Source organism: Chionomys nivalis, chromosome 19 (genome assembly GCF_950005125.1).
Source record: "Chionomys nivalis chromosome 19, mChiNiv1.1, whole genome shotgun sequence".
In the NCBI taxonomy this organism is placed as follows: Eukaryota; Metazoa; Chordata; class Mammalia; order Rodentia; family Cricetidae; genus Chionomys; species Chionomys nivalis.
This window is the reverse complement of record NC_080104.1, coordinates 12,762,420-12,776,562: the sequence shown is the minus strand read 5'-3', so window position 1 is coordinate 12,776,562 and position 14,143 is coordinate 12,762,420. Positions and strand designations below refer to the sequence as shown.

The following is a 14,143-nucleotide window of genomic DNA, read 5'->3' as shown; positions in this document are numbered from 1 at the left end:
AACACCAAAACCTCTATCTTGCTTTCAGTACATTTTCTAGATTGAGATAGAAGTTTGGTCTAGTGAACATAGTATTGACATGTACTATATTGGCTTCTAACCTAATAGCTAGTATTTGCCTTCCTGTATTAGATCCACCTAACACTTTTCGACTTTAATGCGTCAGGGTAACTGAGACCAGGCAGCTGGCAGGGAGGCTGGCCCCAGGCACTAAGGGCCCGTGATTCACTCAGCTCAACACACTCATCATTTATTGCCTCCCTTAAGTTTTTAGCTTTCCTGTCATATTCATTCCCATCAAATGTGCACTTTAAGTGTTTAGGCCTTTATATTTTGTTTGGAAAACAAACACCACATTTTTAGAGTCACATCTAAGTATGAAAAGGCTCTGAGTTTAGACTCTCTTAACAATAAAGTCCAGGAGCAACTTATAATTCAAGGCCTTTCTAGTTTTGGGTGCTTACTTCCTGTATCTTGGCTGTGTTCCAGATTGATGATACTGCCAGACAGCTGTTCCCAACAGGTGCGGTGTTATCATTTAAGACATGGTCCCTGCCCCCAAGGAGCTTACAATCTATTTGAGAGACAAGATATGCACAGGAAAATAGAGATTAGGCTCTCTCTAGCCTCACAGGAAGCAATAACTATTATACAAACACTAGCTTCCAATGTTTCTTAAGAATCATTTAGAATCTGCTGTCATTTAGACGTCTAATGAACCGTGGGGATTTCTTTCCTAAATAACCCATAAAGGGCAGAGCTACCACCTAAAAATAAATACCAGGGCTGGAGAGATGGCTCAGAGGTTAAGAGCACTGACTGCTCTTGCAAACGAGACCCAGGTTCAATTTCTAGCACCCACATGGTGGCTCACAACCATCTTTAGCTCCAGTTCTGTGGGATCCATTACCCTCTCCCGGCCTCCAAAGACACCAGGCACACCCAATTAGGAAACATCAGAAAGACAAGTTGACAAAAAAAAAACAAAAAAAAACATGCTACCCAGGTCCTTAGACTCAAGTTTTTCTAAAAATATAAAACATGCTATATTCACAATACCTGAAAGGGGTAGACAGAACCGTGTTTGGAGTCTGCACAACCTGCCGCTGTGGGGTCACACCAGAGAAGTCACTCTCATGCAGTGGGGTATTAAGCCCACCTTTCAATGGAGTGTCCACATTGGTCAAGGCCATGAGGTTCTGAGCTTCCTGAAGAAAAAGAAGAGTGCAAAATAGTTCAGAAAGGCTAGCAGAGCCTTCCCTCTGGTCCTATTACACAAACCTTGACACAGACAGAATTTGTACACATTCTATCAATGAAAACCAAGAAAGTGAATACTCTTCCATAATGGATTTCAGCACTTTCATTCCTTTGTCAACCTAACACATCACATCAGGAGTTCTGAATACAGTTTACATGTCAAGATAAGCTATTGTCACCAGGTGTGGACGCCACCTGTCCATATCCCCAGCACCTAGGATGGAGAAGCAGGACAATCTGTATATTCTACATACTGAAATCTTCCCACAAGCTCCCTCCCCTATAGTTCATCAAAGGCAAAATGAAGGTAAGAATGCACTAGGAGGGAGCAGCTGCCATTTGTGGGAGGTGCTGACACACACAGATCCTTACACTGCTCTGTTCCATGTCCAGTGTTCTGAGCAGCTCTGGGGACCAACAGCAGCAGCTCCTCAAAGTTTCAGATACAGTGGCCACCAAGAGTCAACAACTGGAGGGGAGAGCTGAAGAGATGGCTCAGAGAATAAGAGCACTGGTTGCTCTTGAAGAAGACCCAGGTTCAATTCCCAGCACCCATAAGGCAGCTCACAACTGTCTGCAACTCAAGTTCCAAGGATCCACCGCCCTCTTCTGACCTATGCAGGGATCACACATACATGGTGCACATATACACATGCAGACAAAACATCTATACACACAAAATTTATAAGCATGACACTGTAAGGCCTGCACCTTCTTGACAAGGACAAAATGAAGAAAGAGGGTCAGGCCAGCTCCAAAATGCTGTGAATAAACTGTCATCACTGAGCAGGCCTGCTAGTTCAGCTTCTGTGCTATAGAAGTGTTTCGGGAGCAAGACTGGTTCAAATGGGCCTTACCCATATACAACCAAACCATGGTCTGTCCTCCACAGTGGCACTTTTAAAAGATCAACAATGCGAAAGGCTCACTATACGATATGCCAGCATACCTGCAGAATTCTGTCTTGGGAGGCTGGTGTCCGTGGTGTTCTCAGAGCGATGCTGTTGTTGGTGACATTGTATTCAGACAGGAGAGTGCTGGAAGCAGAGTTTGTGATTCCAGACTCCTCTGCAGTCTGCCGAGCAACTTCACTGGCCTGACCTACCTTGACAACTTCCTGGAGTTCTGCATCTGAAATCTGAACGACACAAGCAGCCCGGTAAACTCTTCCACAGAGAACAAAGCACCATGTTTCAGAAGGATGATCTGCTGGACCTGGGCCAAGGGCAGACCTCACTGTACCACTTAACTTTGCCTGGCTTTAAAATTTCTAAAATAGCTGGGCGGTGGTGGCGCACTCCTTTAATCCCAGCACTAGGGAAGCAGAGGCAGGTGGATCTCTGTGTATTTGAGGCCAGCCTGGTCTACAAGAGCTAGTTCTAGGACAGGCTCCAAAGCTACAGCGAAACCCTGTCTCAGAAAAAAAAAAAAAAAAAATTAAGCTCCTCTTTTACTATGGGGTAAAATTTTCACATTATAAACAACTGGCCACAATAGTTATATTTCTGTACTTAAGTGTTTTAGTATTTTTATTCTTTCAAAATTCCACACAATGTTTTCTCAACATATTTAACACCCCGAGTTCCTCCCAGATCTACTCCACCCTGCCTACCCACCCGGCTTCATGTTTTCTTTTTTGAATATGGAATGGATCATAAATTTGAATGCCACCATTGCACAGGAGTCACGCTAATCTTTGTATTGTATGTGCTCACTATACTTAAAATGTTTTATACTAATATATTAAAAGACTGCTTGCACCAAGAACATAGTACTTGTACAAAACTATTAATGAGAAGAAAATGCTACTGGAAATCAGTATTTGCTCAATATGACATACACATGTAAAGTTACACAACCACAGGCTTATCCAGTTACCTGAGGGGCAGGTAGCACCAACTTGCTTCTCTTTTTAGTAAATTCAGAGACACCACTAGTTTGAAGAATAGCTGATGGCAAATCAGATTCTTTTTTTCTTTTTAAATGCTGTTTGTCTTTTTTTCTATCTCTTCCTTCTTTTTCACTTCACCATAGACGAAGACAGAAAAAAAATTTTGAGTTACAAATATCCAAAGCTACATAAATATTAAGACTTTAAAACAATTTCATTTCTAAGAAAATAATTTTTTAAATACAAAAACAATGTTACGGCAAAAGGAACCTGATCCTGTTCCGGGGGACCCATCAGAGTGGTTGAACCTTCATCTGGCGATGGATGGAGATAGAGACAGAAACCCACATTGGAGCAATGGACTGAGCTCCCAAGGTCCAAATGAGGAACAGAAGGAGGGAGAACATGAGCAAGGAAGTCAAGACCGCAAGGGGGGCACCCACCCACTGAGACGGTGGGGCTGATCTATTAGGAGATCACCAAGGCCAGCTGGACTGGGACTGAAAATGCATGGGATAAAACCAGACTCTCTGAACATGGTGGACAATGAGGGCTGCTGAGAAGCCAAGGACAATGGCACTGGATTTTGATCCTACTGCATGTACTGGCTTTGTGGGAGCCTAGCCTGTTTGGATGCTCACCTTCCTAGACCTGGATGGAGGGGGGAGGACCTTGGACTACCCACAGGGCAGGGAACCCTGACTGCTCTTTGGACTGGAGAGGGAGGGGGAGGAGAGTGGGGAGTGGGGGGAGGGGGGAGGGAAAAGGGAGGTGGGGAGGAAGCAGAAATTTTTAATTAAAAAAAAACAAAAAAGAAGGAAAAAAAAACAATGTTAGGCTGTCCTAATTTAGAATATCTAAGAATACAAACTTAACAGAATTATTAACAAAACAAAGGTTACTAACTTAAGTACTAAAATTTAAAACCTAAAACTAGAAAGATAAGTAAAACATTATGTCAAAAATACAACCAACTCACCAGGCAATGAGGGTACACGCTATAACACATTAAATAAAACCCCAGATATAAAAATTGGGGTTCAACCTGAAGGTCAGAAAAGCAAAACAGCCACTGGCTCTTACCTCTACCTCAGTCCGAAAGGCGATCCTGCCTCCAGGAATCTCAGAATGAAACTGAGACTAAGAGCTATCTCCTGTCTTTTATTCCTCTCTAATTCTGGGATGAAGGGTGTGCACCCCTACTGCCTGGTTTCTATGGCAAGCTAGCATTGCTACCGGGATTAAAGGTAGCATTGCTGCCTGGTCTGAAGGGCTGGCCAGTGTGGCTGTTTTACTCTGACCTTCATGCAAACTTTATTTATTAAAATACAAATGAAGCCGGGCGATGGTGGTGCACACCTTTAATCCCAGCACTCGGGAGGCAGAGGCAGGCGGATCTCTGTGAGTTCGAGACCAGCCTGGTCTACAGAGCTAGTTCCAGGACAGGCTCCAAAGCCACAGAGAAACCCTGTCTCAGAAAAAAATAAAAAATTAAAAAATAAAAAATAAATAAAATACAAATGAAATGCCTCTACAGAACACCTTTAATCCCAGCACTTGGGAGGCAGAGGCAGGCAGATCTCTGTGAGTTCAAGGCCAGCCTGGTCTACAAAGTGAGTTCTAGAACAGTCAGGGCTGTTACAGAGAGAAACCCTGTCTTGAAAAACCAAAATAAAAATAAAAGTACAACTCTACTATGTTTATATTCACATAGAAATACATGTGAATGTACAATGATGAAGAAATGATGAAGAAAAAGATAAAGGAGACAGAATTAAAACACATCACAAATATTTGAATCGCCAGTTATTAAGTTATTTTGATTTTAAAAGTTCATACAAGATTTTTTAACATTTTATCTATTAATTTATCTATTTATTTGGAGGTTGGGAATGCACTCATGTAGAATAATGCATATGTGGAATTCCGAGGACAAATGGCAGGCACTGACTCTCTCCTTCCACCACGTGAGTACCATATAGCGAACTCAGGTCATTAGGTCTGACAGTAGGTCCCTTTACCTACTGCACCATCTTGCTGCCCAATTAAAGAAAAAACTATTAAGAGTATGTTCATAATGATAAATGCCACCCAAAGGTTGTTGAAAGCCTAAACCTGCCTCAGACAGTATTTTAAAGTTCTACCTGTTTGTTTTCTTCCCTACCCCAGTCAAGTCTACTCCTTCCAAATGATCAGTTTCCTTCTTTTTGATCTATTTGAAGAGCCCACATAAACAAAGGCCCTAAACACTCAAGAAAACTCCATCTTATAGTGGTCAGAGAATAAATACATATTATAAAGTATAATTCATATTATATGCTATTATATACTATATAATGAATATTTTGATTTATATTGGTATAGTTAAGTAAAATTCCTATCAACAGAAACAAAGTGATCTAAGTAGCAAATAAAAAACCCTCTGACAATCACAAAACCCACCCTACAACATGCCAATAGTTTTAAGACTCACAGAAAGACTCAAATATCTCTAAAATGGTCAAAGAGAGACAAAAAACATAAATTAAGTACATAAAAAAGATTTAAGAATGAAGCAAACATTTCTTCTTTTCTTTGTAAGAAAAATAAGGGGGCTGGAGAGATGGCTCAGAGGTTAAGAGCACTGGCTGCTCTTCCAGAGGTCCTGAGTTCAATTCCCAGCAACCACATGGTGGCTCACAACCATCTGTACTGAGATCTGGCGCCCTCCTCTGGCATGCGGGCATAAATTGAGGCAGAATGTTGTATACATAATAAATAAATCTTAAAACAAAAAAAAAAAAGATGTCATTAGTAATGGTAATCAGGCTGGAGAGATGGTTCAGTGGTTAAGGGCATTGGCTGCTCTTCCAGAGGACCCTAGTTTAATTTCCAGGACCCATTTAGTGGTTCATAAGCATCTGTAACTCCAGTTCCAGGGGATTCAATGTCCTCTTCTGGCCTCCATGAGCACCAGGCACATAAGAGGTACACATACATACACATACATACAGGCAAAATACCCATGCAGGCTCAAAAAAAAAAAAAAAGTCATCAGGGAGTAAACAATCTACTAAAAAACGAGGACTAATTCAAGAAACATACATCAGGTAAGTGAGATGGTTTAGCAGAGGTAAAGCTACTTGCCTCCCAAACCTGACAACCCCATGGCCCACATAGTAGGAGAGAAACTACTGTTGTCTTCTGACCTCCATGAATGCCACGACATACATGTCACATATATACATACAGAACACATACACAAATACAACAAACAGATGAAATGTTTTTGTTAAATAACTGCATATCACATTGTATACTAAAACCATGAGAGCCTAGGTTCACTGACTTTCTCACAAAGGTAAATCCATTAAACAATTAAGAGCATCAGGAGGCCCCATCACTCTAATGCTTAAAAACCCAGCTGATGAAGTAAAGGCTTTCCCAAAGCCCCACTGCTCCTATTTCCAAACTCAAAGGGACTCACGATCTTAGTTCCCCATCAAGATCCTGCTGCCGTAATTTTCTGAAATCTGCATCAAGGGCCTGGTAATTCTCCTCAGAAGTATCATAAAAACCAAGAGCAGGCTTTTTTTCGAAAGGAATTTCAGCATTATAATCAACTCCTCTCTTCTTTTTCCTTTTCTTCTGAATTTCTATGCCAGCTGCTCGAAGCTCTCGTCTTTTCTGGAGGGCAGCAAGGCGCCTGGAGAAAAAAATGCAGAATCACTTTGAAAATCAACACTGCCAGGCAGGGATGGGTTAATCCAACAGTGCTAAGAAAGCCATCTGTTATTTGAAAAAGAAGTATTTACTCAAGCCATTAGCTCACCCTATTTGCTAAATTCCAGCTCTGATTTAAAAACACAACAACGCAAAAAGGGAAAGCAGAGAAACTGTGAGTGAATGTGCACCTTCTCTCTGAATAAGAATATAGTTACTGCCGGGCGGTGGTGGCGCATGCCTTTAATCCCAGCACTTGGGAGGCAGAGGCAGGCGATCTCTGTGAGTTCGAGACCAGCCTGGTCTATAAGAGCTAGTTCCAGGACAGGCTCCAAAACCACAGAGAAACCCTGTCTCGAAAAAAGCAAAAAAAAAAAAAAAAGAATATAGTTACTAATAAGTCAAGTAGCAAATGCTGAGATTTAAATTTTGTAACTGCATCACAAAAATTCATAAAACAAAATTAAAAAATACTACTAATCAAAATTGATTAAAATAGTTTACGTACAAGGTGGACCTGGGAGGAATTGAAGGTGAATAAAATCAAAATACAGTGTATGAAATTCTCAAAGAATTAATAAAATACTATTTTTAAAATTTATGTAAGCTTTTAAATATTTTTTTTTCCAAGAGGGGGTTTCTCTGTAGCTATGGAGCCTGTCCTGAAACTAGCTCTTGTAAACCAGGTTGGCCTCAAACTCACAGAGATCCACCTGCCTCTACCTCCCAAGTACTGGGATTAAAGGCGTGTGCCACCACTGCCTGGCTTATTATGTTTATTTATGTGTGTGTATGTATATCTATGTGAGTGGATACTACGTGCACACAATGCCCAAGGAGGCCAAAAAAGGGTGTTAGAACAAGTGATTGTGAGCTGGGAACAGAACTGTGGTCCTCTGAAATGACAATGAGTCCCTCTCAAAAAAGGAGGGAGGTGTCACAGGAAGAAAACAGTCTCCAGCAAAGGCAATGAGAAAATCAAATGGTTTTCTTCAAAACAAATTTAGATCCAGTAGGTAGTAGTGCACACCTTTAATGTCAGCACTCAAGAGGCAGAGCCAGGCAAATTTCTGAGTTTGAAGCCACCTTGGTCAACAGAGCAAGTTCTAGGACAGCAATGGCTACACAGAGAAACATTATTTTGAAGTTAAAAAAAAAAAAAAGCAAAAAACAGAAGTTAGGAAGTTAGAAAGATACATTAAGCAGGTAGTGGTATACACCTTTAATCCCAGCAGTTGGGAGGCAGAGGCAAGCAGATCTCTGTGAGTTCAACGCCAGCCAGCCTGGTTTATAGAGCTAGTTCCAGGGCAGCTAGAGCTGTTACACAGAGAAATCCTGTCTCAAAAAAGAGAAAGAAAAAAAAATACATACATACATTAAAAACATAACATTTTTCATATTTTTTAAGTCACTTCTCTGACGTCAATCAAGAAAATAAATCAACACAAGCAAGGACTTAATCAAAGACTGTTTTGCTGACACTGGCCACAATCTAATTCACCAATAAATTCTGGAGTACGTAACTTCTGTATAATCTTGAGAAAGCATTTCATACAAAAATTCACTCTTACACAAAGAGGTCTATAGCAAAGTCAAGTTAAATGGACAGATAGAGAAGCATGCAAAAAGTTACATGCATTTCTATCAGCCACTGTGAAGAAGTCAAGGACAGAAATATGAACAGTGGCAGTCAATGGAGGGTAAAATTCCATTTGATTCAGTTTTCCTTTGTATTTCCCAACGGTGCTATAATTTTAGAGAGTTGGTGAGAAAACACATTCACAAAGCAGCACATACACAGGAGTGACCACCAATGTGAAAAGCACACGGAACTCAATAAACACTCCCGAGGAAAAAAAGGTCATGGCAAATATATTAAACATTCAAGAAACTCTACCAAAACTTGGTGAGAAAGACAAGCAGCTGAGATCATCTGCCTTCTACCCATCAGCTCCTAGAAGAGGAAACTCCACAGAGGTACAGCCAACAGCATGGCTCTCTCCCTGACAGCTAGCAGCCATAGCGTTGTCAGTCCAGAAGAGCTAGAACAGGATGGATGTCAGCATTTCTCACTCTGCCACCAGACACCCAGCTGCAAGGTTTCTTCTACTCAAACAAGAGTTCTTCCCTGGGCACACTAGCTGGGAATACAGCCCTGAGAGCTCTTTCTGCTCCAGCTTCTGGAATGAAGATTCCACCCTAGGAGAGTGTCAAGGACTGCCTACTACCCCTGCTCCCCAGCACATTCAGCTCCTTAAGCAAGAGTGTCAACCAGAAGTGTACACAGTCAGAGCCTTGGAGAAGAAGCAATACCTAAAAGCACTGACTTTATCTACAACATGAACTCCAGTTAAAGGAGAATCTTTCAAAAGCAAAGGAAGCTATGACAAACAGCAACCGGGAAAGGGAACAGATTCCATGTAGACTGTGGGCACCCGCTTGATAGAGACTGAAAGGGAGGACAGAGCTCTCCTGAAGTCAGAAGAAATCTCAAAGGCTAATCTCAGAACTATCTCTTCAAAGGACCCCCAAACTAGATCAGATCCATTGTCAGTACAGTTCATAACCCCAGAACACTGCTGAAGCACTACAGCAGACAGCTGGATGCCATCAGGAAAAGGTATCGACAAGAAGCCTTCCCAGTGACTGTGGGATCCAAGACTCCCCTTCCCTGAGCATGAATAGCAACAGCAGAGCTTGCTCATCTCTCGAGGACAGCAAAAGAACAGGTTTCACTAAAGTAATGAAGCTGGTCTCAAAACAATTAACAATAAACTGGATGGGAAAAGGGTACAATACCCACAATATTATAAAGTTACCATATATAAAACATCATTTTTAAGAAAAATATGAGACTTGTGAAGAAATCAGACATTTACAGGGGAACCCCAGTAAGATTAACAAATGACTATTTAAAGATGTGTCTAAGGAATGATCCAATTAAGTATACATGTTAATGGGTTTACAGACATCAACAATGAAAAGTCTTGAAGGATGTATTCCAAAAAGTAAATTGCATTCTTTAAATGACAGAAACAAAGACTAAACACATTAGAGAACATTCCCAACATCATGCTAAGTGAATCTAACAAGAGCATATGCTATTGCATCAACCACATCCTAAGATGAAAAGATTAACAGAAGTAGAAAGAAAAGCATACTCGTGAAAGTGGTTTTAAGCTGTAAGAAACAGATTAAACAGCAATTTAACATCTGGAGTACTCTTGTACCACACTTCACACACAGGTCAGTCCTACCTGTTGCAGGACATATGCAGTGCACAGTTTACATAAACACACAGATGCTGCAAGAAATTAAAATCTGCACAGATGTACTTCAATCAATCAATCCTAATCAAACTTAAAAGCCTTTCACAGATACTCTTACTGTATTCTTTGCCAATTCACATGAGAAAAAGGTGTTCAAAAAACTGGGTTCCCAAATAGCCTTAAACAAAAATGGAAATCTTACATTACTTAACCCTCAACAGTATACAAAACAGGGAGGTAGCTGGAAAGAGAGCGCCTCCTCTTAGTTTCTGCTCATTCTCCGTGAGTCACACTCCCATCAATTTGATTACAGTTAAGAAATGGTCAGCTATGCCAAAAAGCATTTGCCATCTCAAGCTTCTGACACTGTAAATATGAACACAGTTCTTACTTCCCACCAAGTCAAGAAGTAATTTCTAGACAGCCCAGGAGCCAAAAAAGGCCCTGCGTAGACTGCGGGGTGAGGAAATAGTCCAATAACCAAATCCCACAAGCTAACAAGCTGCACATGATAACAATGTTATCGTAACCAAATTTATCTTGGTTTCTGGACAACAGAATGATATTAATTATGAATTTAACCAGAAGGAAGCAAGGAAAAGGTAGGGAAAAGCCTGAATAAAAGACAATGCCTAATGTAGTTCACACACTTTTTAAATGAAAATTTCTGAGAGCCTAGAATTTGGCTCTAGGCTCATTTACTCCCACTCTGCTCAGCTGGGATTCCTGCCTCACACCCAGTACCTGCGCAACACTTATCAAGGAGGGTGAGGAACTGGCAACCGACAGTCATGTAAAAGCCCACCTAATGCCAAAATGCTACAATAGATCAAACATAGTACGCTAGATCAAATGCCATGCTTTGTAAAGTTTTTTTAAAGTGTATTTTTCCTATAACTACTCTGAAATGCTTAGGGAGAACATACAAAAGTTGTTTTTGTTTGTTCCAGAACAATAAATAAACTGAAGAGTAATAGCAAAATAGGAATTGGCCAGAGTTGACAACCATGAAGTTTTCCTGAGAACGCACAACTAATTCTTGGACATGGGATGAAAAAACATGCCTTGCTTCTTCCAGCTGCTTCTCTCTTGCTTTCCTCTTAGCCTTCTTTCCTTGAGTATTAGCTAGGCGGGCTCGAGCCTCGGAAAGCATCTCAAGTTCATCTGCAAAAGTAAAGATAAGGAAACGTAAATTCCTCTCCAACATCAGCAGTCAAGCACACCTGAGTGCTTACAATGACAGACAAGAACATGAATGTCCTTACCACTAGTACAAGATAAAGAAAACTTGTGAAATCAGAGAAAGTCAGGTTACAAATCATCCCATCACTAACTTGCTAGCTATGTAAGCCTGGTTGCATATTTACTCTGTGAAATGGTTCCCTTTAAAAAAAGAATAAGGCATCCTACTTCAGAGATACTGAGAAGAGCTAAAGAAAATGAAGCTATCGAGCATGCAGCAGGTATTCACCCTCACTGGAAGCTCTACTGTAACATCCTTATCATCAGCAAACTGCACATAACAAATAGAGAAACCCTACAATAACTACTCATGGGGCTCTGACAGCCATCCATGTAACAAGACTGTGGAGCCTGAAAATGTGAGCCTATTTCCACCTAGACCAAAGGTCAAAGAGTCAGAACTTACCTCTAGTTTCTATCTCAACGGTCCCAACTAGATTTAAATCAGAGTTCTGTTCTCTCAAGATTAACTGTGGATGTAGCCTGAGACCTTCAATTGGCATGTTCATTTCCTAGCATCGTGTTAATGAAGCTTTTTGTCACAGCTGGGCGGTGGTGGCACACACCTTTAATCCCAGCACTCGGGAGGCAGAGGCAGGCGGATCTCTGTGAGTTCGAGGCCAGTCTGGTCTACAAAGGGAGTTCCAGGACAGGCTCCAAAGCTACAGAGAAACCCTGTCTCGAAAAACCAAAAAAAAAAAAAAAAAAAAAAAAAAAAAAAAAAAAATGGCCGGGCAGTGGTGGCGCATGCCTTTAATCCCAGCGCTTGGGAGGCAGAGGCAGGCGGATCTCTGTGAGTTCAAGACCAGCCTGGTCTACAAGAGCTAGTTCCAGGACAGGCTCCAAAACCACAGAGAAACCCTGTCTCGAAAAAACCAAAAAAAAAAAAAAAAAAAAAATGAAGTTTTTTGTCTTACTCCTACCTTTTGGAGTCAGGGGTATTTAAAGCAATTGGAAATTAAACACAGGTGAATTTCAGTACTCACTGGAATTCCCTCCCGATACTACACTAGATGTTTCTGTCTTATTATTTTCATATTTTTTACTATATTCCTAAAGCCCCACGCCTCTACCCTGACAAGAGCTATTTTTGCGAAGCTGGTCACCAACACACAAGACTTAAGATTCCACCCACATCACTGTCCTCCTCTACTCTTCCCTCAGTAAGAACACGGGAAGGCCTGGTGCCTACAGCTTAAAGGTTTCCTAAGTCACAAGGATGTCTACAGCTAGTCACTAACTAGTTACCCTTGGGAACTTCTGCATTCAGACTTTTAAATCTGAAAAACTACTGTATGCCTGCAGAAAGGTGAAATAGATAATTACTCTCCACCCGCAACAGGGGCGAATCAAGCTCAGAGAGCCTGTGTGACTGGCTGAGGTAAAACATATAGTAAACAGCAGAGGCAGATCCTCTACTCCTGACGCACTACTTCACAGAACTGCAGTGTGCTTCCAGCAGTGTCTTGCAGTGCAGCCCTTAAGTGGAGAAGAAATCAACCTAAAGTCAAAGAAACACTGAGATCCAATACATTAGTTTGTTGTCTTCTAGAAAGAGAGATCCTGAGAAACAGGATCCTGAAAACTCACCACTCATCTCTGGGACATCTGTCTACTACACAACTCAATTCATCAAAAGAAATGAAGAAATGGAAAGTAGTATCAGCCAAAAACCCACAGTTACTCTGTAATTTTAGAAAAAGGGGAGGTCAGACATAAATAGGGAGAAACTTAGAATAATAACCTCTGATAAAACTAAAAAGTCAGGAGTTCAAGCAGGAACTACAAAGAGTAAGGTAGGCCAGAGTCATCTACAGTTAAAGTGCTTCCAAGCATCCACTTACCCTCATCCATGTCAATCGGATCGGGACGAGCTGGTTTTGTTTCTGGATTTGGATCGATCTCTCCGGGTTTTAGTTTCCGGGGGTCATCTATTGTTTCTTCTTCATTGTCCCTTTGGGCAGTTTTGTCCCTGGGCAGAGGGGGAGGACACAGACCAAATGAGTTAATTACCATATCATTTGGTATGAGAAAAAATTATCAAGGTACCCAGCTCTGGTACTCTTTCTTTGCTAAAATAACCAATAGATGAGTTTTATGAAAAGCAGCATCTTTACTAATGCTTCACATGAATAAAGTAGCATTAAAATTCTCTAATTTCAGTGAAATTCATGATGAAAACAAGCAGTCCTTACAAATGCAGAACATTCAGACAAAAAGACATTACTGGAACAGAACAAAAACATCCTAATAAATCCTCAGTAGTTGGTGCCAGGTGACCCTATGACCTCACTCACTCTCTCACTTTTCTAAGATGAGATGGCTTGAATACTTTGTAAATTGTCCTTTTAAAGGGGAAACAGAAGACATACTATCCTCAACCATGTGACATTTGGAACAAGAATTCAATGTCTTTAGTTTCTCTGGCTTTAATCACAGTCATAATTAAGCTGGAAGTGCTGTTAAGTTTGTTCAACACAATAACACATGTCCATATTCTTCAAGATGCTCTAAGAGGTCCACTTACAGGAGGAACTCATAGTGTTCCAAGCACTGGGCTGCTGTTCTTCCAATAATGGGTGCGATGGTCCGCCACTGCGTTGGCATCAGCTTGGCCAAGTGCAGGAGTTTTTCCTCCTCTTCTCTAGACCATTCAGTTTTTTTAATACTTGGGTCCAGCCATTCATACCTATTAGAGACAACATTTCAAACTAAATTAGTCAGTTACCCAGACTAAATCTCCAGTTTACACATAAGATGTACTGACTGTTAAAATCAC

The 14,143-nt window shown here is 41.0% G+C and overlaps 1 protein-coding gene across 1 annotated transcript in view; it reads right to left on the bottom strand.

Moving 5' to 3' along the window:
• Positions 1-14,143, bottom strand: part of Cdc5l (cell division cycle 5 like) — a 37,704-nt gene that overhangs the window by 18,446 nt on the left and 5,115 nt on the right. The window contains exons 3-9 of the mRNA XM_057794536.1: positions 13,892-14,053; positions 13,209-13,336; positions 11,187-11,286; positions 6,618-6,836; positions 3,139-3,283; positions 2,210-2,398; positions 1,060-1,208 (exon numbers count right to left, since the gene is read on the bottom strand). Of these exons, the coding sequence (XP_057650519.1) occupies positions 1,060-1,208; positions 2,210-2,398; positions 3,139-3,283; positions 6,618-6,836; positions 11,187-11,286; positions 13,209-13,336; positions 13,892-14,053 (1,092 nt within the window). The remainder of the gene's footprint in view (positions 1-1,059; positions 1,209-2,209; positions 2,399-3,138; positions 3,284-6,617; positions 6,837-11,186; positions 11,287-13,208; positions 13,337-13,891; positions 14,054-14,143) is intronic.